Source organism: Schistocerca nitens, chromosome 8, assembly GCF_023898315.1.
Source record: "Schistocerca nitens isolate TAMUIC-IGC-003100 chromosome 8, iqSchNite1.1, whole genome shotgun sequence".
Lineage (NCBI taxonomy): Eukaryota > Metazoa > Arthropoda > Insecta > Orthoptera > Acrididae > Schistocerca > Schistocerca nitens.
The window spans coordinates 82,297,597-82,324,661 of NC_064621.1; the positions used below are offsets into that span (position 1 = coordinate 82,297,597).

At 45.5% G+C, this 27,065-nt stretch overlaps 1 protein-coding gene across 1 annotated transcript in view; it reads left to right on the plus strand.

The window, feature by feature from the left end:
* Positions 1–27,065, plus strand: part of LOC126199397 (semaphorin-2A-like) — a 1,365,238-nt gene that overhangs the window by 1,268,791 nt on the left and 69,382 nt on the right. Inside the window, exon 8 of the mRNA XM_049936316.1 lies at positions 23,370–23,609. Coding sequence (XP_049792273.1) covers positions 23,370–23,609 — 240 coding nt within the window. The remainder of the gene's footprint in view (positions 1–23,369; positions 23,610–27,065) is intronic.

The window sequence follows — 27,065 nt, forward strand, 5'->3', positions numbered from 1 at the left end:
AAACAAGGCTCGATTGCGTTAATTGCAATTACACGCACGCCCGGCCGCTCCATATTGATACAGCGGCTTCTGCCTTGTGGCTCGCGCAGTTCATTACGCTAGTGATTCGCCCAGGCGTGTAGCCGCAGCGGCGATATAAACAGGCCGCCCGTTTCAGGAAGTCGCTCCACTTTTCAGCCCTGCTCGCTTTGACTAATTTTGTTCAACGGCTGTTTAAATACCTCGCGTTTGCACTGCTCGCTACCGCGACCGCTTTTCGTGTAAACTCACCCACTATCAGAATTCCGCTTCAGATCTTTGTTTACAAATCTATTGTAGTCTTTAAGTAAAAAACAAATACATCGTGGCTCTTTTTAGGGTTCTGTACTGTAATTGGAAACAACGGGACCATTATGGGATCATTTAATTGGCTGTCTGTCTGTCTGCCTGTCTGTCAGACTACTGATACTCCTTCTTCTTAGGCAAGGATAGAGGATATTGGAATTTGTGTCATATACCAAGGTCTACGTTGCCTTGGCAATGTAAAAAATGTAAGATTCTAAAATAATGCAATCAATAGATGTGATCATTTTTTATACTCTCAAAATCACTCATCCTAACGTATAGATACTCCTGGCTCACCTACAATCATGACATTTTGTAAGAAGCAAGGAATCACACTACAGGTTAAGGAAAATATTCGAAAATGTTACTTTGTAACTGTGTAACGTAACAAATATTTTTTGCCGTTGCAACTTCCATGGTATACATAATCCTTAAAAAAAATTCAGGAGCTGCTGTTATTTCGATCTGATTGACAGTGAACATTGAAAATGTTTTATTTGCACACTCACTGCTCTGATTTAGACATTTGTCGTCACGTTCTACGAACTTTCCACTACCTTCGAAATTGGAGGCAACCGCTTGTGCTTTCTGCCAATTCTCTATGCTGATCTGAGCTCGCTGTCTGCTCCAAAGCGCATGTCCTCAGAGCCTGCTGTTCATGTGAATGAGTTCAGGCTGTGTAGTGTGTGATCAAGCACTTCCCTTCAAAATCTTTACATGAGTGTCATTGTTGCAGCTTCAGTGTGTGGCCGAGCATTGTCTGAATACTACATTCCGCTTCACATTCTCTGAATCGCCCTTCGTTGACGATTTTCTCGAATCGTCTGACCCACTCGCTGAAGGAGATCATGTATGCTCTACTTCAAAGTGCCTGCACCATGTCTGCGCTTTGCTGTCACATATGACGGTTACGATATGTGGGCTGCATGAAATCAGGCGCAACCCCTCAGCATGAAGAAATCGAACGACAGCACACACTTCGCACTGAACAGGAAACTATATCTTTCTAGGCAGCTTTACGTGGTTACTGCGAGCTCAGACCTTAAAAATGCGACATGACGCGATTGACAGGCATACTACACTCCTGGAAATGGAAAAAAGAACACATTGACACCGGTGTGTCAGACCCACCATACTTGCTCCGGACACTGCGAGAGGGCTGTACAAGCAATGATCACACGCACGGCACAGCGGACACACCAGGAACCGCGGTGGTGGCCGTCGAATGGCGCTAGCTGCGCAGCATTTGTGCACCGCCGCCGTCAGTGTCAGCCAGTTTGCCGTGGCATACGGAGCTCCATCGCAGTCTTTAACACTGGTAGCATGCCGCGACAGCGTGGACGTGAACCGTATGTGCAGTTGACGGACTTTGAGCGAGGGCGTATAGTGGGCATGCGGGAGGCCGGGTGGACGTACCGCCGAATTGCTCAACACGTGGGGCGTGAGGTCTCCACAGTACATCGATGTTGTCGCCAGTGGTCGGCGGAAGGTGCACGTGCCCGTCGACCTGGGACCGGACCGCAGCGACGCACGGATGCACGCCAAGACCGTAGGATCCTACGCAGTGCCGTAGGGGACCGCACCGCCACTTCCCAGCAAATTAGGGACACTGTTGCCCCTGGGGTATCGGCGAGGACCATTCGCAACCGTCTCCATGAAGCTGGGCTACGGTCCCGCACACCGTTAGGCCGTCTTCCGCTCACGCCCCAACATCGTGCAGCCCGCCTCCAGTGGTGTCGCGACAGGCGTGAATGGAGGGACGAATGGAGACGTGTCGTCTTCAGCGATGAGAGTCGCTTCTGTTCACAGAGGAAGACCGCACTGCAGTTCCTTCTCTAAATCCTCGCACAAACGAAAAAATGGCTGACATCGAAATAAGTGTCCAAGGAATAGAAAAGCAACTGGAATCACTCAACAGAGGAAAGTCCACTGGACCTGACGGGATACCAATTCGATTCTACACAGAGTACGCGAAAGAACTTGCCCCCCTTCTAACAGCCGTGTACCGCAAGTCTCTAGAGGAACGGAGGGTTCCAAATGATTGGAAAAGACCACAGGTAGTCCCAGTCTTCAAGAGGGGTCGTCGAGCAGATGCGCAAAACTATAGACCTATATCTCTGACGTCGATCTGTTGTAGAATTTTAGAACATGTTTTTTGCTCGAGTATCATGTCGTTTTTGGAAACCCAGAATCTACTATGTAGGAATCAACATGGATTCCGGAAACAGCGATCGTGTGAGACCCAACTCGCGTTATTTGTTCATGAGACCCAGAAAATATTAGATACAGGCTCCCAGGTAGATGCTATTTTTCTTGACTTCCGGAAGGCGTTCGATACAGTTCCGCACTGTCGCCTGATAAACAAAGTAAGAGCCTACGGAATATCAGACCAGCTGTGTGGCTGGATTGAAGATTTTTTAGCAAACAGAACACAGCATGTTGTTATCAATGGAGAGACGTCTACAGACGTTAAGGTAACCTCTGGCGTGCCACAGGGGAGTGTTATGGGACCATTGCTTTTCACAATATATATAAATGACCTAGTAGATAGTGTCGGAAGTTCCATGCGGCTTTTCGCGGATGATGCTGTAGTATACAGAGAAGCGTAGTTTTCGCGTCTCGTATTTCAGTGAGTGTTTCTTGATTATCAGAGCAGCTCATCAGAAGATTATCTTGGGAATTTGTCACCGTATAGAGTAGGGTAAACATAGTCATGTGTAGGGACTGTGGTTGTTGTGAGCGGACGCAAGGAGAATTGGCCACTCTTCGGGGGCAGGTGGAGGCTCTGTCTGTTAGGCTCATCGAGCTCGAGGCGCAGGCGTCGGCTCGTAGTGGCGTTGGGGCAACTGTGGTGAGACCTATGCCTACTTCGGTGGCCTTGGAATCACATGGAACCCCTGATGTCGCTGCGTCTTCCGGCAGTGAGCATCTTACCGGTCAGCCATCAGTCCAGGGTGAATCGCGGACAGTGGTGGGCTCGCGCGAGCCTGGCCGAAAGGCGAAGGTGGGATCTGGCCGCGTGGCAGCTGCCTTACCCCTTTCCAACAGGTACGGGGTGCTTCCTAGTGGTGATGACGACATCGTTTCCGAGCCACCACAGGATGCCTCGCCTGTTGGGCCAGTGGCCGATTCTCCGGCAAGGTCCCGACAGTCACAGAGGGCGGGCCTATTAGTTATAGGGAGCTCCAACGTTAGGCGGGTTATGGAGCCCCTCAGGAAAATAGCGGGTAGGTCGGGGAAGAATGCCAGTGTGCACTCGGTGTGCTTGCCGGGGGGTCTCGTCCGTAATGTGGAGGAGGCCCTTCCGGCAGCTATTGAACGCACTGGGTGTGACCGGCTGCAGATAGTAGCACATGTCGGAACGAATGACGCCTGCCGCTTGGGTTCTGAGGCCATCCTTGGTTCCTTCCGGCGGCTGGCTGATTTGGTGAAGACAACCAGCATCGCACGCGGAGTGCAAGCTGAGCTTAATATCTGCAGCATAGTGCCCAGAGTCGATCGCGGTCCTCTGGTTTGGAGCCGTGTGGAGGGTCTAAACCAGAGGCTCAGACGACTCTGCGACTATAATGGTTGCAAATTCATCGACCTCCGTTATTGGGTGGAGAACTGTAGGGCCCCCCTAGACAGGTCAGGCGTGCACTACACACCGGAAGCAGCTACTAGGGTAGCAGAGTACGTGTGGCGTGCACACGGGGGTTTTTTAGGTTAGAGGGACCCCCCCTTGGGCGAAACGATAAAATACCTGACGGCTTACCAGAGAGAACATTATCATCGTTGATAAAGAACGTCCGTCCTCAGAGACCAAAAACAGGAAAAGTTAACGTAATATTGGTAAACTGCAGGAGTATCCAGGGCAAGGTTCCTGCATTAGTATCTCTTATTGAAGGAAATAGTGCGCATATAGTATTAGGAACGGAAAGTTGGTTAAAACCGGAAGTGAACAGTAACGAAATCCTAGACACAGAATGGAATATATACCGCAAGGATAGGATAAACGCCAATGGTGGAGGAGTATTTATAGCAGTAAAGAATTCAATAATATCCAGTGAAGTTATTAGCGAATGCGAATGTGAAATAATCTGGGTTAAGTTAAGTATCAAAGGTGGGTCAGATATGATAGTCGGATGCTTCTATAGACCCCCTGCATCAGCAACCGTAGTAGTTGAGCGCCTCAGAGAGAACCTGCAGAACGTCGTGAAGAAGTTTCGTGATCATACTATTGTAATAGGGGGAGACTTCAATCTACTAGGTATAGAATGGGATAGTCACACAATCAGAACTGGAGCCAGGGACAGAGACTCTTGTGACATTATCCTGACTGCCTTGTCCGAGAATTACTTCGAGCAGATAGTTAGAGAACCAACTCGTGAAGCTAACGTTTTAGACCTCATAGCAACAAATAGACCGGAACTTTTCGACTCCGTGAATGTAGAAGAGGGTATCAGTGATCATAAGTCAGTGGTTGCATCAATGACTACAAGTGTAATAAGAAATGCCAAGAAAGGAAGGAAAATATATTTGCTTAACAAGAGTGATAGGGCACAAATCGCAGAATATCTGAGTGACCACCATCAAACGTTCATTTCTGAGGAAGAGGATGTGGAACAAAAATGGAAAAAATTCAGAAACATCGTCCAGTACGCCTTAGATAAGTTCGTACCGACTAAGGTCCAAAGCGAGGGGAAAGATCCACCGTGGTATAACAATCATGTACGAAAGGTACTACGGAAACAAAGAAAGCTTCATCATAGGTTTAAGAGTAGTCGAATCACAGCTGATAAGGAAAAGCTGAACGAAGCGAAAAAGAGCGTAAAGAGAGCAATGAGAAAAGCATTCAACGAATTCGAACATAAAACATTGGCAAACAATCTAAACAAGAACCCTAAAAAGTTTTGGTCATATGTAAAATCGGTAAGCGGATCTAAATCCCCTATTCAGTCACTCGTTGACCACGATGGCACCGAAACAGAGGACGACCGAAGAAAGGCAGAAATACTGAATTCAGTGTTCCGAAACTGTTTCACTGCGGAAAATCGTAACACGGTCCCTGACTTCAGCCGTCGCACGGACGCCAAAATGGAAAATATTGAAATAAACGATATCGGAATTGAAAAACAACTGCTATCACTTAGTAGCGGAAAAGCATCCGGACCAGACGAGATACCCTTAAGATTCTACAGTGATTATGCTAAAGAACTTGCCCCCTTTCTATCAGCAATTTATCGTAGATCTCTGGAAGAACGTAAAGTACCTAGCGACTGGAAGAAAGCGCAGGTCGTTCCCATTTTCAAGAAGGGTCATAAATCAGATGCGAATAATTATAGGCCTATTTCGCTTACGTCAATCTGTTGTAGAATAATGGAACATGTTTTGTGTTCTCGTATTATGACGTTCTTAGATAATACAAATCTCCTTCATCATAACCAACATGGATTCCGCAAACAGAGATCATGTGAAACTCAGCTCGCCCTATTTGCCCAAGAAATTCACAGTGCCGTAGACACTGGCGAGCAGATTGATGCCGTATTCCTGGACTTCAGGAAGGCATTTGATACGGTTCCGCACTTACGTTTAGTGAAAAAAATACGAGCTTACGGAATATCGGACCAGGTTTGTGATTGGATTCAGGATTTCCTAGAAGAAAGAACACAACATGTCATTCTTAACGGTTCAAAATCTGCAGATGTAGAGGTAATTTCGGGAGTACCGCAAGGAAGCGTGATAGGACCTTTATTGTTTACAATATACATAAATGACTTAGTTGACAACATCGGTAGCTCCGTGAGGCTATTTGCAGATGACACGGTTGTCTACAAGAAAGTAGCAACATCAGAAGACTCGTACGTACTCCAGGAAGACCTGCAGAGGATTAATGAATGGTGCGACAGCTGGCAGCTTTCCCTAAACGTAGATAAATGTAATATAATGCGCATACACAGGGGCAGAAATCCATTCCAGTACGATTATGCCATAGGTGGTAAATCATTGGAAGCGGTAACGACCGTAAAATACTTAGGAGTTACTATCCGGAGCGATCTGAAGTGGAATGATCACATAAAACAAATAGTGGGAAAAGCAGGCGCCAGGTTGAGATTCATAGGAAGAATTCTAAGAAAATGTGACTCATCGACGAAAGAAGTAGCTTACAAAACCCTTGTTCGTCCGATTCTTGAGTATTGCTCATCAGTATGGGACCCTTACCAGGTTGGATTAATAGAAGAGATAGACATGATCCAGCGAAAAGCAGCGCGATTCGTCATGGGGACATTTAGTCAGCGCGAGAGCGTTACGGAGATGCTGAACAGACTCCAGTGGCGGACACTTCAAGAAAGGCGTTACGCAATACGGAGAGGTTTATTATCGAAATTACGAGAGAGCACATTCCGGGAAGAGATGGGCAACATATTACTACCGCCCACATATATCTCGCGTAATGATCACAACGAAAAGATCCGAGAAATTAGAGCAAATACGGAAACTTACAAGCAGTCGTTCTTCCCACGCACAATTCGTGAATGGAACAGGGAAGGGGGGATCAGATAGTGGTACAATAAGTACCCTCCGCCACACACCGTAAGGTGGCTCGCGGAGTATAGATGTAGATGTAGATGAAGTTGCAGCATTAGAAAATTGTAGCGAAATGCAGGAAGATCTGCAGCGGATAGGCACTTGGTGCAGGGAGTGGCAACTGTCCCTTAAGATAGACAAATGTAATGTATTGCGAATACATAGAAAGAAGGATCCTTTATTGTATGATTATATGATAGCGGAACAAACACTGGTAGCGGTTACTTCTGTAAAATATCTGGGAGTATACGTGCGGAACGATTTGAAGTGGAATGATCATATAAAATTAATTGTTGGTAAGGCGGGTACCAGGTTGAGATTCATTGGGAGAGTGCTTAGAAAATGTAGTCCAGCAACAAAGGAGGTGGCTTACAAAACACTCGTTCGACCTATACTTGAGTATTGCTCATCAGTGTGGGATCCGTACCAGATCGGGTTGACGGAGGAGATAGAGAAGATCCAAAGAAGAGCGGCGCGTTTCGTCACAGGGTTATTTGGTAACCGTGATAGCGTTACGGAGATGTTTAATAAACTCAAGTGGCAGACTCTGCAAGAGAGGCGCTCTGCATCGCGGTGTAGCTTGCTCGCCAGGTTTCGAGAGGGTGCGTTTCTGGATGAGGTATCGAGTATATTGCTTCCCCCTACTTATACCTCCCGAGGAGATCACGAATGTAAAATTAGAGAGATTAGAGCGCGCACGGAGGCTTTCAGACAGTCGTTCTTCCCACGAACCATACGCGACTGGAACAGGAAAGGGAGGTAATGACAGTGGCACGTAAAGTGCCCTCCGCCACACACCGTTGGGTGGCTTGCGGAGTATGAATGTAGATGTAGATGTAGATGCCTTGGTGTCAATGATGGTCGTATGCGTGTTTGGCGCCGTGCAGGTGAGCGCCACAATCAGGACTGCATACGACCGAGGCACACAGGGCCAACACCCGGCATCATGTTGTGGGGAGCGATCTCCTACACTGGCCGTACACTACTGGTGATCGTTGAGGGGACACTGAATAGTGCACGGTACATCCAAACCGTCATCGAACCCATCGTTCTACCATTCCTAGACCGGCAAGGGAACTTGCTGTTCCAACAGGACTATGCACGTCCGCATGTATCCCGTGCCACCCAACGTACTCTAGAAGGTGTAAGTCAACTACCCTGGCCAGCAAGATCTCCGGATCTGTCCCCCATTGAGCATGTTTGGGACTGGATGAAGCGTCGTCTCACGCGGTCTGCACGTCCAGCACGAACGCTGGTCCAACTGAGGCGCCAGGTGGAAATGGCATGGCAAGCCGTTCCACAGGACTACATCCAGCATCTCTACGATCGTCTCCATGGGAGAATAGCAGCCTGCATTGCTGCGAAAGGTGGATATACACTGTACTAGTGCCGACATTGTGCATGCTCTGTTGCCTGTGTCTATGTGCCTGTGGTTCTGTCAGTGTGATCATGTGATGTATCTGACCCTTGGAATGTGTCAATAAAGTTTCCCCTTCCTGGGACAATGAATTCACGGTGTTCTTATTTCAATTTCCAGGAGTGTACATACACTGTGCAACACATTTGCGTAAGGCTTCATTGTATCTTCACAGTGGTTTTCGTCTCGCGATCGACCGTACCTTGAAAAGAAGATAGCCTTCGTATCTACTCATTTCATACGTCATAGCTATGTCAAACAATCGCAGCCAACAAAAAAAAATCACTACCTCGAGATACTGCATTAGGTTCGTTTGATACCGCCTCTAGCCTTGCTGGCCTCAGTTCAGTGAGGAAGATGGTCCACAAATTTCTTCAGGTGTGCCTCATCTACTTGTGGCTACTAACTGACGATTAGATACCGTAGACTGCAGAGCTAACAAGCTGCTACATTTCATCTGCTGTTCGTAATAGGACCAGATATTTTCTATAGGACTAAGATCGATTGATTTAGCAGTATGGCTGAGATACCTAAAGGTGCTTCAAACGGGAAGCGAATGCATGATGAAGATGTAGAAGAAGGATCAAGTGCACCAAACTCGGTTAAAGGTTAATCATGATAAAGCCAGCATTTAATCCTGTTCAACACAAAATTCTGTTACACCGATCTTGAACAAAGTTAAAAGAAGGAGTTGACCACAGCTAAATTCCACTGTGGCTCGCACCTGGTTTTCTTGTGTAGACCACCTCCACTTGCAGGGTATGTACGTACATGTAGACGTTTTAGAATTGTACAGGTTCGATGTCCTGCAGCAGACCCCAGGCATTATGTACCCGTTCTTTTATTTTCAAGGACTAATGATTTCTGTCCGACGAATTAGAGAAGTATATCCAATTCTCACTTCAAAAAATCTGTTCTTCTTTTGTTTTCAGTTTCGCCAATCATAAACGAACGGGCTGTTATGGAAGTAAAAACACACTTCTGCTTGTTGACGAAAGTCAGAGCATATCACAATGACATCACTCAGCAGCTATCGTCCAGGAAACGTGCACAAATTCATATCCTCGTCAACATTTTTGCATCTGCTGGGCGCCTTCCATTCCAGTACGCAGAGTTAAGTGCGGTAAAAGGCGCGTTTGGCCAACGACGGTTTGTCTTGTGGTAAATGGCGTTGCTGTGCATCAGAGAGATTTAAGCGTGGTGTACTTTTGCCATTAAATGGTTCAAATGGCTCTAAGCACTATGGGACTTAACATCTGCGGTCATCAGTCCCCTAGACTTAGAACTGCTTAAACCTAACTAACATAATGACAGCACACACATCCAAGCCCGAGGCAGGATTCGTACCTGCGACCGTAGCAGCAGTGCGGTTCCCGACTGAAGCGCCTAGAACTTCTCGGCCACAACGGCCGGCTTGTTGCCATTGATCATTGGACCTTGGTAATCAGGCTTTTTAACCAGAGTTGGTACACTCAGTCAACCACACGCTTCACTCAATGTAAGCACCTCTGTTTTGACAGTTCCCTTGACTGTGTTACACGGTTAAGAGATGCACTCCATTCTTCGTACGCACACTGGACAGACCTACTTCATGTATTAAAAAATGGGGTAACTTGGATCACTATTTGGCTATAGGCAATACAAAACACGACATCTTCTTTCTGCTATTCTGTCACGTCCCTGCGTTGACCCCGCTTACTGCTCAAAGTGACACCTCCCAGTGGCATTTACATGGGCGGTGGAACGTCTCAAGATTGTATGGCATCGGAGCTGCAGTACCTACAGCGCTCTAAAGCTACCCCTCTACTCTCTTAAGGGAATGACTCATAGTTTGCACGTGATCTTATGCACACATTTTATGTAGAGTATAACGTGTATAAGAGCAGATATTTTTATATGTGATACATTAATATGTACGCTCGTTAGCGTGTTGGTTGCTATTTCTTTGCATCGAACAGTGTTCTTGCAAACACATCACTTAATTTACTACCTTATGTTTTCTACTTGGTCGTAAGTGCTCCACTAAGTGGACTACACCTTTCAGTATAGACTAATCAATTCGTGTCCATATGTCCACTCTTTCACATCTGACCTGGTGCACGGAGGAAAATAAGCATTAATGCATTGTTCTTGCCGCCTGTACTTGGAGGTACTACCCAACCTAAAAACATATGTCTTGTGGTAGCTGTAATTATTTGTCTGTGAATGATGTAAATACTGATGTTGATCAGTGCACTGACCTTAATCGTCAATAGAAATATCTGCACATACACCATCACACCCTATATACTACTGCGATGTTTATGAAGTGATAGATGTATTTGCCGGCCGCGGTGGTCGTGCGGTTCTAGGCGCTGCAGTCCGGAACCGCGGGACTGCTACGGTCGCAGGTTCGAATCCTGCCTCGTGCATGGATGTGTGTGATGTCCTTAGGTTAGTTAGGTTTAAGTAGTTCTAAGTTCTAGGGGACTGATGACCTAAGATGTTAAGTCCCATAGTGCTGAGAGCCATTTTTGATAGATGTATTTATTTCTTTCGCGTGACTGTGGCAGCGCGAGGACTCATTCCGTTTGCTAGTGTTGAACAGTACGGAATGAACGAAATATTTGTGTTCCATTGGTAAATCATCACCTAAACGGCTTTTATTATCTACTGCGTAACTCTGGTAGCGTATGGTGGTAGTTGTCGACTCGTCAGATATGATCCGGCGCGAGAAATCCGCAGAGAAAGTTGCTGCTTAGCTGGTTCACTGTCATGTGCAAAAGTGCATGGGCTGTCGTATAGATAAATTTTTCACCATTTATCGTCGCCTCGTTGTTGATAAGCATCATGCTTATCATGTGCCCCTTGATAGAATTCCCGCGACCGCTGATTACATGGATCTTTAGCTGCTGGGATCCGCACTCGATGCGATGATGTCCACCTGGATGGAGCCTGGAGCCTCAGCAAAAAATCAAAGAAGACACACACTGCAAGTGCTTCTTCGTACACAATAGAATAAATACTATTTCCAGTCCATGACTATTCCCTACGACTGCTGGAGCATTTTGTTTGGAAGCGCGCCGCTGGTTCCTCGTTCCTGCAACATGTCAGGATCGGTCGGTTGTCTGCATAGCCTTTCCGCATCAGCCAAGAGTCTGCAATGAGCGCCGATGTCCGCAGAGTCTTGTCCACCGAAGCACGCCCTCCACTTCGGACTCGGCAGAGCTGCACGTGTTTACTGGAGCCAACTTCTGCGTCGTCCTCTGAGACCGGGTATCCGTAGAGACACCGCACACGGCGGATATCTGGTGCTGGCGGAACCGACAGTGGCTAACTCCTTCAGAGTTCCTCCGATCTGGTGGTCCGCCGACTCTGAGAGCTCGGGAGTTGGGTCCGCTCGAGGGATGATTTTTTGCTGATGTGGTAGCTCCTTGTCCCCATGGCTTTCATCATTTAGTGTTGAGATATTCTCACCATCTTATTTGATTTGCTTATTGTTTGATCACTAGTATGCTCTGCCTGGACTGCTACCATAAACGAAGAACTATTACCACGTTCAAAACTCCAAGAGCTGGTCAAATAAATGTTCTCTTAGTAATCTACTGGATACAGAATATCTTGAACAACATGCAAGTGAAGGACGTTCACCTTGCCGTTGGCGTTACTACACGTGATTTGTTTGGACGTCCCTCGTGAATCAATTTTGTTCCCAATTATAGTGCAGACCATCTGAGGTGATTCGGGCTACTCCTTAGTATTCGAAGCGAACCTGCCGAAAGTGTACTTCATTTCTAAATACATTTAGGAGTAGAAGTACATATCTTCATCATCAAAGTCAGGGCATTGCACCATCGATCGATGCTACAACGTATTCACGATTTCGTGGTAGGATAGCCACTTCTACAAGTGACACAACTTACGGAAGAAAGACTTCAGATTTCGCAAACCAGTTTTACTATTCTTGTTTACATATTAGTCCTGAATCGATATTTATACCCCGATCACATTTCAGTTTCCCGCAGGACAGCAGCTTTGTACGAATTGTCTCTACAAATCAGCTGTCATCACGGTACAGTTAGTTTGTCAGTGCCTTCCAAATATCTTTAAAGAAGATTAGTGAGATTCCCTTATGGAAGGCCAAGGAGATGGAGGAGGAGGACATTGTTCCACGAAAGGTCTAAAAATCTTATTTATTCCAGCTAAAGCATACGATACAGTTTTATTACACACACCTGTGGGCGGTGTGAAAAGAGTTCGAGATCACCACTGAGACGAGACTTGGATTTGCTCAACACTTCCTAATTAGTACGGACATATTCTTAGTCCGGAGTAGAGAATTAGCGAACGTTTTATCATCGAGTAGTGATTGTATATCGGAGATTGTATGTGTCACTAAAAGGCAGGCTGGATACAGAAAAGTACGGATTAGCCTTTTACTAAGGATGTAGGCTTGTTGCCAAGTAATTAGATTGTGGCAAGCCATAAAATATATTAAGGTTTTTGTATCTGTTTCAACTTAATAAATGTAAAATATTTTACTCGTCACTTAAATGAAGGAAATGAATAATTCCTATGCGGGACCTATACTTCCTCTTTTCCTTCACTCCACATAAAATCACTTGGTCAACATTAACTGACATTCTAAAAAGCAAACAGTAACTTGAAAATCCAATGACGACTCCAATTCATTTGTTGAAATGTATCTTGCTGTACTCCATGAGCTGCATATTAAATTATTTAATTGCTAAACAGATATCCCGGCATACAGCCCATCATCAATGGCATCTGATACGGAGGACAAACAAATAAATGTATGCACATCGATGTATAAACATAAGAACATTTTGTATACATTATTACAGAAAGACAAGATGACTTACATATTAAGTACGCGTAAAGGTATATCAAATGACGTGTCGTCAGCTATGAAATCATTATAACGTCAAAGTTTATTTAAATATTTCATATGTATTTATAGCTATGTCCGTGTGGTCAAGATAGGATCCATTACCGGACTTAACTCTGTGGTATGCAGGTTGTTGTATGAACATGTTATAGCTGTCATTTGCTAAAAGGCTACACGTCTTGGTCATACTGGAAAATACTGTCACGGAATGAAAAAATAGAATTGTTAGTAAGGGCAAAAAGCTTCATATTACAAGACTGTTATTATCTTTGAGATTATAGACGGGATAGGCAAAATGATGTGAATAGTGGTAGTAACGGGATGGTTGTGTTTGACTGTCAACAACGCAGGTAAAGCACGTGTCGCGCTGGATTGTGTGTGTTCAGTACGGACCTAGGCATCAGTGCAGGTTGTTTCGGAGTAGAGCACACTTCGTATTTGGATTCAGAGGCCGAGGTCGACGTTCAGTGAACGACCTAACAGAGTTCCAAAGAGGGCAGGTTGTGGGGCCTGATTTGCTGGAGCATCACTAACCAAGACAGCCTAGTTATTGAATGTTTCAAGAGCAACTGTTTCATCAGTCGTGACAGCCTACACAAAACATGTAAAGACATCATCCTGTGAACGTAATAGTGGGCGCAAATCAAAACTAAATGCGAGAGATCCCTGTACGCTAACACGAAAGGTGTCAAAACAACACTTATAGACGGGATAGGCAAAATGATGTGAATAGTGGTAGTAACGGGATGGTTGTGTGTGACTGTCAACAACGCAGGTAAAGCACGTGTCGCGCTGGATTGTGTGTGTTCAGTACGGACCTAGGCATCAGTGCAGGTTGTTTCAGAGTAGAGCACACTTCGTATTTGGATTCAGAGGCCGAGGTCGACGTTCAGTGAACGACCTAACAGAGTTCCAAAGAGGGCAGGTTAAAGTGACTGCAGAGCTCAATAGCCATCTTCGAGAGCCCGTGTCTATCGACACTGTTCGCCGAGGACTCAATAAAGCGAATATTCATGAACGAGCATGCAAACCGTTAGTGACGACAACCAAGGCAAACAAGCATAAAGCATGGTGTCAGGAGCATAAATCCTGGACGGCTATCAGTGGAAACTCGTCATATGGTCCAACGAGTAAACGTTTTCGTTATTTCCAACATCGGGCCTATTTTACGTCTGGTGAACTCCAAAAGAAGCCTACAGTCCTGAGTGCTTGATACCAACGGTTAAGTACGGACTGCTGGAACCATCACTACTCTCAAATGCCGTGTTACAGCCCACGTTTATGTGAACATTTTAGGTGATCAGGTGCGCCCCACGATTCAACTGTTGTTACCCAAAAATGATGCCATACTTCAGAACGATAATGCACCGATTCACACAGGCGGGATAGTACAATCGTGGTATGAGGAGCATGCACGTGTACTGCAGGGTCTTCCCTGGTCAGCACAGTCCCCGGACTTGAAAATTATCGAACCCTTGTGGGCGGTATTGGAGCGCAGACTCTGGAGCAGATTTCCGCTTCCTTCGTAATTACAGGTGTCAGAAGAGGTTCTGGTCGAACAGTGGCATTCCGGTGAATACTATGCAATCATCATATGCCAGTATTCCAAGAAGAATCGCAGCTATATTACGGGCAAATGAGGGTCCAATCCCTTATTAATAAACCATTCCAAAGTAATTACAGGTGTTCACATTGTTCAAAAGTATGTAACGGTAGAATATGTGGTGTCACCGCCAGACACCACACTTGCTAGGTGGTAGCCTTTAAATCGGCCGCGGTCACTGTCAGTGATTGCAGACCGAGCGCCACCACACGGCAGGTCTAGAGAGACGTCCTGGCACTCGCCCCAGTTGTACAGCCGACGTTCATAGCAATGGTTCACTGAGAAATTACGCTCTCATTTGCCGAGACGGTAGTTAGCATAGCCTTCAGCTACGTTATTTCCTACGACCTAGCAAGGCGCCGTATTCAATTGATATTTATATTGTGAAGCATGTATCATCAAGAGCGATGTTCTACAATTATGGATTAAAGTTAAGTATTACAGCAACTGCTTCCGTTTTTCTATGTTCTCATTTCTCTGACCTGTTCCAGACCTCACGCCAGTCTGCGTGTAATTAAACACGTTCATTTCGGCCTCCTCTAGCAATACTGTGTTGGCTCTTCTGCCAACACAGCAGAATATGTAAAGCATATAAGCATAGAATATATAGAAATAAAACTGACGTTCAGTGTCACGAAAAACAAACTAGGCAAATGGACGTTGTGTGACAAAATCATTGTGTACGATATAATGAGATTGACGACTCAGACATGAATCCAGGGGTTAAAGTTCTGTGAATCCAATTCATTTCGGAACGGTGTCTCTTCGCTAAGGTCTTTGTGTGTGTGTTTCTTCATGTGAATGGATAACTCTGCTTCACCTGGGATGTTAGGTATAAAAACTTCTGATCAGCTAAATGATCCCTGTTGTTTTCTCAGATGGACACTAGTTCGTTAGAACGGGTTTCTGTTTTGAACACGAACATGATGAGATTTTCCAAGTCTTTCGGAGTATTTGTGACAGAACTATCACGACATTCCCTTGAAAAGCAACAGTTGTGAGGATTAAGAGCGTAAAAAGACGCCGATTTTAGCACTGTTAGAAAACTGCAGGTGTCAAGGCTTATCGAAGGGGATGTTATCTGCCTTCCAACTTGTGCTTTTCAGAGCAGCAAAGCTACACAAAGACACCGCAGTTCACACAACGGAAGCAAAACAAGGCAGTTCGATTTCTGGGGCGTCTCATTAGCATTTTATGATCCCTACGTGGTTATGTTCCTAGTGTTTTAACCCTTTCTTTTTATGAAATAATATATACTGCAACAGTCAGTTACTAATATTTTACTAGCACAACGCGTTTCGGCGACATGCTACCATCAGAGGTTAGATTCCCTGTTCTGTGTGTGCTAGTGAAGATATATTTCGAGAAAGATGCCTCTTCAGGAAGATAAATGTGCTATAGTGTGTACGTTATGTGATGAGAACAAGAGTCTGTTTCTCTAAATAACGTCACAGACACAGCAAATGAAACTAAATGCACCGGATGATAGCAACATACTGCCGAAACATGTCGTGTTAATAACATATTAGTGACAAGTGGCTGTTGTAGTATACATTATTTCATAAAAATCTTACGATACAGTCTCAGCCCTCAAATAACATCCATATAACATGGCTAAATTTAAGTTTACTTATTCTTCTGGACAAAACCTTACTGATGAATGTGGGCTACACTATCCCCATAGCTACTTCAAAATGTACCTCTGAAAACAAGGGACGCAGAGAGTAACCCAGAGAGCTTAGAGCATGGCACTGGAACAATGCAGGCACAGTTAACGACCTACCCGTAAAACTCTTTGCTGAAAGGAAACGCTGACTCACGCCTAGCTATCTTAACAGAGTTTTCGGGGGAACGCTGAAAAGGCGCTAATTCTCGGGCAACTTCCATTCTGATGATACTGAGTCCCTTTGCAAAGACAGTCACTTGCTTTCGTCTGAGCGGCGTCACAATTTCTTGAAAATGAATTTAGGCTTAAATTTACTTCAAAGCAGTTAAGGTGCCTCCAATCCAGAGTACTAAAGCTCGTATAATTTGATTCGGTTTAAACGCCGAAATAAGGGGACTAAATAATAAATTCCGTGGGAAGTGAATATACTAGTCTAAGAGTCATAACTGGGGCCCAAAAATTCTCATCTGACAGCATTAATGTTCCTCCGTTTCCGGCCCCGTTAGCAGAATCAAAGGGTTCCAAATCAGAGGGCAAGTAATTAGATAAACTCCACAACGCAATAAATTGATTGAAAATAAACACTCTCACTCTCAAGTCGGTTGATTTTGGAAAGGAAATGATGGACTACTGAAAACAAAAAATAATGTATGTACAATATATTGTTTCAGTACTATTACAAGCAAAGAATCTCCTGCTAATAACATTGTAACAAAATGTAAGGCAATATTAATAGTAAGAGCAATAGCCCTAGTCTATCGCAAATACAGGGTGTCCAGAAAGAATGGTCAGTATTCAGGGATATGACAGGAACACTTATTTAAAGCAAAAAATTTCGTATGCGCAAATGCCCAATTCCGAATGGTTATCGAGAACGCTTTTACAAGAACATTTGATTCTGGGCTAGTGGTTCACACTTATGTGTCTCACCCACCCAACCTTTTTGATATGTTTTTGTAACTCTACCTACCTCGTTGATTTCAAAATCATTTCGTGATGTCTCTCTGCCATTATACTAGCTCGTTGGACGTGAAGTTGTCCTTGGTGTATTGTGAGCGAAGTAGTGCGAGGGACTGGCAGTGTGTCAGAGAAAAACATCGGTTAAATGTACTCGTATACACTAATGAAACATATGCATATATGGCGCATGTTTATGGCTTTTTCCATGGTAGTGCTCCTGCTGCTGTCCTAAAATACTGTCGCCACTTTCCGACACCTCGAGTTACTTACTGAAGAGTTTTTACAACATTGCTTGAAAAAGGTGTTCTTGCAAATTGCTACTTTTCTTCCGAATGTGATGTTAAACATACTATGAAGAAACAGCAAAACATTCTTAAAATGGTATAGCGTTGTCCAAATACCAGCAAACTGCGGCTTTATGCAGGTATTTATATACACACACTGTGAAAAAAAGCATGATTTATTATAGAGAAAGTGAGTCGCAAACTGAGCAAGTCAACAATCAGTCGCTCCACCTGTGGCCCTTATGCAAGCAGTTATTCAGCTTGGAATTGGATGAGAGAGTTGTTGGATGTCCTGCTGAAGCACCGAGCGAGGTGGCGCAGTGGTTAGCACACTGGACTCGCATTCGGGAGGACGACGGTTCAATCCCGCGTCCAGTCATCCTGATTTAGGTTTTCCGTGATTTCCCTAAATCGCTCCAGGCAAACGCCGGGATGCTTCCTTTGAAAGGTCACGGCCGACTTCCTTCCCCGTCCTTCTCTAATCCGATGAGACCGATGACCTTGCTGTCTGGTTTCTTTCCCCAAACAACCCAACCCCTACTGAAGCGCATCGTGCCATATTCTCATCAACTAAGATGTTATATGTTAAAAATCCTGAGCTGGTTTGGAGGGTCATGCGTATAGTCCTCCAAACATTCTCAATTGGGGAGAGGTCCGGCAACCACACTAGCCGATGTAGGCTTTAGTAAGAATGAAGGAATGCTGTAGAAACTCCCGATACCAGGGAGCATTATATTGCTGAGTGTAAGCTCAGGATGGATTGCCATGAAGGGCAACAAAACAGACTCCTATCAGATGCTTCTTCGCGTTGGAATTACATTGACTAGAACAGAATTGTCTTCAGTTGGAAATAAATTCCGATAACCAACGAAGAGAGTATTTTTGAATTGATGTATGTTGTAAATATTTACTATCTGTTTTACATGTGTACATGCGTCAGCTTGACAGGTAATTGAATAATACATAAAATATCATATGTAAGTAAAATACCGGACGCTTATACACTACTGGCCATTAAAATTGCTACACCGCGAAGATGACGTGATACAGACGCGAAATTTAACTGACCGGAAGAAGATGCTGTGATATGAAAATGATTAGCTTTTCAGAGCATTCACACAAGGTTGGCGCCGGTGGCGACACCTACAACGTGCTGACATGAGGAAAGTTTCCAACCGATTTCTAATACACAAACAGCAGTTGATCGGCGTTGCCTGGTGAAACGTTGTTGTGTTGCCTCGTGTGAGGAGGAGAAATGCGTACCATCACGTTTGATAAAGGTCGGATTGTAGCCTATCGCGATTGCGTTTATCGCATCGCGACATTGCTGCTCGCGTTGGTCGAGATCCAATAACTGTTAGCAGAATATGGAATCAGTGGGTTCAGGAGGGTAATATGGAACGCCGTGCTGGATCCCAACGGCCTCGTATCACTAGCAGTCGATATGACAGGCATCTTATCCGCATGGCTGTAACTGATCGTGCATCCACATCTCGATCCCTGAGTCAACAGATGGGGACGTTTGCAAAACAACAACCTTCTGCTCGAACAGTTCGACGACGTTTGCAACAGCAAGGACTATCAGCTCGGAGACCATGGCTGCGGTTACCCTTGACGCTGCATCACAGGCAGGAGCGCCGCGATGGTGTACCCAACGACGAACCTGGGTGCACGAATGGCAAAAGCTCATTTTTTCGGATGAATCCAGGTTCTGTTTACAGCATCATGATGGTCGCATCCGTGTTTTGCGACATCGCGGTGAACGCACATTGGAAGCGTGTATTCGTCCTCGCCATACTGGAGTACCACCCGGCGTGATCGTATGGGGTGCCATTGCTTTCACGTCTCGGTCACCTCTTGTTCGCATTGACGGCACTTTGAACGGTAGACGTTACATTTCAGATGAGTTACGACCCGTGGCCTTACCCTTCAATCAATCCCTGCGAAACCCTACATTTCAGCAGGAAAATGCACGACCGCACGTTGAAGGTCCTGTACGGGTCTTTCTGGATACAGAGAATGTTCGACTGCTGCCCCGGCCAGCACATTCTCCAGATCTCTCACCAACTGAAAACGTCTGGCCAATGTTGGCGGAGCAACTGGCTCGTTACAATACGCCAGTCAATACTCTTGATGAACTGTGGTGTCGTGTTGAAGCGGCATGGGCAACTGTACCTGTGCACGCCATCCAAGCTTTGACTCAATGCCCAGGCGTATCAATGCCGTTATTACTGCCAGAGGGCCGGCCGCGGTGGTCTCGCGGTTCTAGGCGCGCAGTCCGGAACCGCGCGACTGCTCCGGTCGCAGGTTCGAATCCTGCCTCGTGCATGGATGCGTGTGATGTCCTTAGGTTAATTAGGTTTAACTAGTTCTAAGTTCTAGGGGACTGATGACCTAAGATGTTAAGTCCCATAGTGCTCAGAGCCATTTTTGAACGGCCAGAGGTGGTTGTTCTGATTACTGATTTTTCAGTATCTATGCACCCAAATTGCGTGAAAATGTAATCACATGCCAGTTCTAGTGTAATATATTTGTCCAATGAATACCCGTTTATCATCTGCATTTCTTGTTTGTGTATCAATTTTAATGGTCAATAGTGTAATTAAACACGCTATAACACGGAAAGTAATTACTGAACGAGAACCAAACTCTGTAGTGTTAATATCCAGAGTACAGGGTGCATGATTTCCATGCGTCCCAGTGCTATCGTCCAGTTCCAACTATGGCCAGCAGGTGCCGTGACCAATCATCCTGACTTATAGTTTCACACACGTGATCTTGGACGAAACGACCAGGGCATACTGCTGAAGCTCCATTATCAAAACAAGAGTAATGCTGCAGCACCCCTTCGAGAATATCACTCGCTGATGGATTATGGAAGGGTCATCTTTTTCCACCTACTTTGTGGAGCATGAAGAAGAAGTTCGAATCGACTGGAGAACTGGACGTCGCTCCAGGAAGAGGCCGACGACCGGTTGCACCACAGGTGGTTGATGAAATCGGTGTTGCTAATGGCAGACAACGCTGGGCGCAATTCCCGATAGTCATCAGGCAGTGCGTGTGCTGTGTCACGACAGTTCAACGTCCGGTGGTCGACTCTACGGAAGGTGCTTCGAACTATTCTCAGATGGTATCCGTACAAGGTCCACATCATATAGCAGCTTGAACCACAGGACGCACAACGATGTGTTGACTTCGCTCTCCACTTTCTCGTAGGGATTGAAGTTGACGAGGCCTGACCCTGGACTATCCTATAACAGACGAAGCTCATTTTCTCTGACGGGTGAGATGAACACACAGAAATGCCGAGTGTGCAGATCTTCACGTCTAGTCACTGTGCATGAAGTTTCTCTGTATGGTAAACGTGTCACCATATAGCTTCACGGCTAGATTCATCACTGGTTCATTCTTCTTTGAACAGGTTGGCGCTGAAGGACCAAAGACGCGCATTGTGACTGCCAGCGTTGCTGCCGTTTGCTCCACCAGCATGTCATAGCCGCCCTACAGGAGAGAGACGCTCTGAACTCAACAGTTTCCATGGAAGATGGGTCCCCACCGCGCATCGCTCGTGAAGTTCACCTGCTCCTCCGAAACGGATTTGGAAACGATCGAATTATCAGCAATTGTTTCCAACTGCTTGGCCGGCAAGTCACCTGATGTCAGTTATTTCTGGTTGTGGGGCTACCTGAAGGACAGGTTTTACGAGAGGAACATTCGCACACGTGCTGATAAGAAACGCAAGCGTATCAAGAGAGATAGCCAGCATACTTACTGACATGCTTCGTTCTGCTGTGCAGAATGCAATCCAGCGCTTTCATACTCCTCTGGACGCTGATGGGAGCCATACTGAGCCCCTTTTGTAGCAGTAATGGTACCGGCATGTAATGGTTCAAATGGTTCAAATGGCTCTGAGCACTATGGGACTTAACTACTAAGGTCATAAGTCCCCTAGACCTTAAAACTACTTAAACCTAACTAACCTAAGGACATCACACACATCCATGCCCGAGGCAGGATTCGAACCTGCGACCGTAGCGGTAGCGCGGTTCCAGACTGTAGCGCATAGAACCGCTCGTGTACCCCGGCCGGCCTATGTAATGGTATGATGTACCGTAGCAGCACATGAAAAGTGTTTCAGTTGAATTGATTCTGCATTATTTCTCTTCCCCATTTCCTTGAAATTAAAGCTACCAAGTTTGGTACTCGTACGGCAATTAGTTTCGTGTTGTAACGTGTTACATACGTAAAGTTTAATTATAACCACCCGGTACATAAAATAAGCATCCCACCAATGTCCGGGACGTTTCCATACACGTCTTCGGCCTAGAATCACATTGAATAAGTGGAATTTTCTTCGCTTAGAATAGAGCTCGTACAACCAACGAAGAGTGTATATTTCAACTGGTACTTCGCATAACGTATGCCGTAAATATTTAGAATCTGTTTTAGATGAGTACATGTGTCAATCTGACAGTGTATTGAAAAATACACGAAACAGGTAACAGTGTACATTAAATCTGTTTTATCTCGGAAATCATTCTGATCAGGGGATATGTCCATATGGAGCTTTTAGATTGAAATTAATCCGTGAGTACGGAAGATTCGTACTGAGATACTCTGCATAAACACGCCATTCTACCACGAATTTGCAAAGACAGAGTAATGCATTTCAGAATTTTCTTGTTTCTGCGAGTTGTTTCTTCCTTGGCTCTTACACGGCTGTTCCGATCGTCCACTGCTTCCGGCCCTTGCATTCCCCAAAAATTTAAAGTGGAGTGGCGACTCGGACGTTCTTAACATGGAATAATTTTTTCCCAAAATTATTAATGGAAGAGTTTTTCCGCACTTGGCGCAACTCGGTAACAGTCTGAAATAAGTATTTTCTTACATTATATTTGAAATTAATTTCTTAGTGGGGAATAAAACATCATTGTACCGTAACAGCTCACTGTGCCGTTTGTAACACGCACGGGAGGAAAGGGGTCAATATGCAGTAGTAATAAAAGCGTGAAGAGTTTGACAGAGCACTGAAAGATTTGAGTCGAAACAAGGCTCCGGGAGTAGACAACATTCCATTAGAACTACTGATGGCCTTGGGAGAGCCCGTCCTGACAAAACTCTACCATCTGGTGAGCAAGATGTATGAGACAGGCGAAATACCCTCAGACTACAAGAAGAATATAATAACTACGGTTGGAAACTTTCCTCATGTCAGCACGCTGTAGGTGTCGCCACCGGCGGCAACCTTGTGTTAATGCTCTGAAAAGCTAATCATTTGCATATCACAGCATCTTCTTCATGTCGGTTAAATTTCGCGTCTGTAGCACGTCATCTTCGTGGTGTATCAATTTTAATGGCCAGTGGTGTACTATCTTTGCTCGAGTGTTTTGCCGGTTGTTTCGAAGCAATTAGCAGTTGTTCTTTAGAAAGTGTCAGATGTTCCTTAGGAATCATTAAGAAGTGTATACTTCGCACATCTCGTCCTCCCTCTGCATCAACACCGTCCACCCACCATTTCGTTCACCTCACCCTCTCACCTGTACTTGTCCAATTTCTTGTCCCCCTCTCTCTGTCCGTCTCCTCTTCCCGCCTCTTCCTTTTCCACCTGCCTACTACAATTTCCACCTGCCTGCTGCATCTCCCCGTGTGCCGTGTTGCAGAGAGCGTGTACCGCACGTCGTCGGACTCGGGCCGCTTCCACGCGGCGTTCACGACCCCGACGACGGGGCTGCGCGGCTCGGCCATCTGCTCGTTCCTGCTGCGCGACATGCAGCGCGTCTTCGACGAGGGACGCTTCAAGGAGCAGGCGTCCAGCGGCGCCGCCTGGCTGCCCGTGCTCACCAGCCGCGTGCCCAGGCCGCGGCCGGGCTCCTGCGTCAACGACACCAGGGCACTGCCAGGTGGGCACCCGTCGCGTCCAGGTCACAGGTCGGCAGGGCAGGTCCAGTGTCTGTGAGGGCCACTTGAAGGACCAGGCATCCAGTGGTGCTGCCTGACCACCTCCCCTCACTAGGCAGATGTTACAACCCTGGCTCCTATGTGTACAAAGTGAGGTCCCTCTCGAATGGTCATCCAGTGTGGAGCTATGCACAATGGCACATCAAGTACTGTGAGTTCCCTCCATCAACCTTGAGGAAAATTTCAAGGATACGGCGTGCAGTGGTGGCACCTGACCGTTTACATGCGCCACCTGCGTGTTATGGTTCAGACGAGGCTACTGAGATACCAACACTGTAGTGACTTTCCTCCAACGTCCGTAAGAACCATTTAAAGTGATGTGTATCCAAAATCACTAACTGGCTGCCCATTCTATCCAACCACACATTACGACCCACACCAGACTCCTGTGCCAACAAAATGAGGCTTTTCCCAAATACACATCGACCACCACTTGATCGCACCACCTTACTCGGTCTACGTGATGCTATTACTTCACTTCCGTGATGGTCGATTCACCGCACAGTCGTACAGTGATGCTGTACAGGTATGACCGACTCTTCCAACTAGGCTCTTTAGTCCTAAGGATGTCCGCTCACCGGCCGCAGTGGCCGAGCGGTTCTAGGCGCTTCAGTCTGGAACCGCGCGACTGCTACGGTCTCAGGTTCGAATCGTGCCTCGGCCATGCATGTGTGTGATGTCCTTATGTTAGTTAGGTTTAAGTAGGTCTAAGTTCTAGGAGATAATGACCTCGGATGTTAAGTCCCATTGAGCTTAGAGCTATTTGAACCATTTTGATGTCCAATCAAGGTAGTCACTCCCTTCATCTTACAAGATGGACATCCCAAGAAGCACTTATCTAGTGGCTCTTCATGGCCACGCTTGATCGTTAGCCGAAAATCACAGCCTGTGTTTTGATTCTAGGTCATTGATATCGGAAATCATTTGTTGGAGACCCCCTTCACTCCCTCAACTCTGCAACAATTGGACGATCTATGATAGTATCTCGAACATTACCCGCCTAATTTCTTTTAAAGTGGTATGTTGTCCATTACCATCACACAGAGTATCAAAAGGAAATTATCGGTTTCAATTTTAAACGACATACCACGTAGTTATACTTAAAGTGCATCTACTCACAGAGGTCCATTGTCGGCTGTAATTATCGTACGGCAGCAAAACTTGGTAGATGTACTAATGCCTTAATAAGGAACCGATTTACACTGGAAAACAATTAGTTCCAATTTTTTGCAATCAGTTGCAAATCTGGCACTGTGAATGTAAGAAAGACAAATAGGAATGTTTCCATATGTACTGTACTAGGAATGGGATGTGTGCAGGAAAGGCCAAACAAGTGAGAAAGGCATTCACAGTTTGTTCAATATCAACATTGGAGACGTCAAAGAGATGCTGTACAGGACCAGATTTGTACCTGGTAGCCAAAATTGGAACTAATTTTTTCCTGCATAAATAGATTCTGTATTAACGAAGTTTCCCTTTCACTGGATCTCCGCAGATAGCTGCACTTTTAATGTAATCACCGGATGTGTTTCAGGTTTCCGCCCCTGTAAATGGTGTTCAACGACAGTATACAGTAGTGCCTTATGGTTCTCGTCAAGTTAAATATAATTTTCGCAGTCAGTAGGAAGAAATATTTTATGGTAGATTTATTCACTGCAGTTACTGTATTTTCTTACGTAAATGCTCCGCTCCCACTTGTTGTAAACACAATCCTCAATGCGTCATTTTCGTGATATATAAATTTCTGGCTTCTCTAATCACACCACCTCCATCTCCGTTCGCCGCTTAGCAACTGCCACCCCATTTTCCTAAATCAGACGTTTTACCAAATCAAATTTCATTACAACTTGATCTAGCGTCACTCTTGTAGAGTGGGTTCATAAAACAGAACGGTGCCTAACACTAAGTCATATCATATGCTGCAAGCTCTTTCTGTTAGAGAGTTACATTCACCTAATCGAATCCAGTACTTTCCCATATTTTGTTTCGCCACTTTTTGCTCCTGATTCCTCTGTGGGTGTCAGCATTTGGACTATATTGTCAGTGTTGTGTTTGGAAACCCATTAGTTCTATCTGCCGTAACCTTTTATGGAAAAATTTGAGGAGATAATCCTGGATTTGCCTCCAGTAAAACGCAGTTTCTTTCAGCGTTCCGTCGGCGACCTGTTCGTGTGTGTCCACAAGGATGTGCAATACTGACAGAATTATTGGGAGACCTGAACGCAGAGGCCGAAAATCTGACACAATAAGTGAGCCACGAAGGAAAACTCTCCCTGAAATGGCTGTAATTATCGACGGTTATCAATGGCGACTTCAGGTGAGGCGCGTAGACGAAATAATCCGATAGAATAAAGCAGGACGCTTGCGTTCTTGCTACTTTGTGCCTCAGTGACGGAGAAGATTACCTGGCTGCTAAAGACACATGACATTATCCAGCCTCCAACAAAATTACGGCAGCTCATAATGTTTGTAAATCTTTGTGAGTAAAAGTTTCAACATACATAAGGTGTTCTGTGAGTGTTCTAGGGCGAAGTTGGGTAAATCGTGAGAGCTGTTTACGCCTACACTATTCTAAAAAATTTACGATTTAAGAACACGATTTGGAATATAGACACGGAGTTGCCTTCGAAAGTATATCCGTCATCACGACGTAAAACGCCTTCTGGGATACCGTAACAATGGACGCTACTGAAATTATAATCACAGGAGACGCGCCCAGTAAAAGGCTGCTTTCGATGTCGCATTCAGCGATAGCGATGCTGAAACGCTGGCGTCCGACGCGGGACGTAAATATTGCCTTGTTCGGCGACGGAGAGTACCAGTGACGTCACTGCTGCATCAGGACTTGATCGTAGGTGACACGGCAGTGAGTCAGCACAACAGCGGAGGAGAACTCGGCAGACAGCTCGTGGAATTTTTACCACTCGACGTTGATTCGCCGGTCGATGTGCTGTTCTGCTGCAGCCCCAGTTCGTCCACCCCCCCCCCAAACACGCACACACACACACACGTACGCACACGCACACGCACGCATAAACACTGGTCTCTCATTCTACTGGTCGATGCTAACAGTTACTCATCTGTGATTTAACCAATCTCCTTATTCTGAAACAGTCCATTTACAGTTGTTTCCTGCTGTCAGATACATGCTGCTACTTCGATACGCTAATTTTTTAATTTTTTTATTTAACTACTCACCATCGTACTTAAAGAATGGGGCACATTAATAGGACTTTTAGCATTTTATTCTTGTGTATGTGTGAGGAGCTAGCCGCTCCACAACGGCCATCCTTACTCTAACATTTTGTTACTGTAGCCTTTGACAAGCCAATATCATGCAACGAGACAGCAGCTACTAGTTGTGGCCCACTCGGTGGTAATTAACTTCCACAATGTCC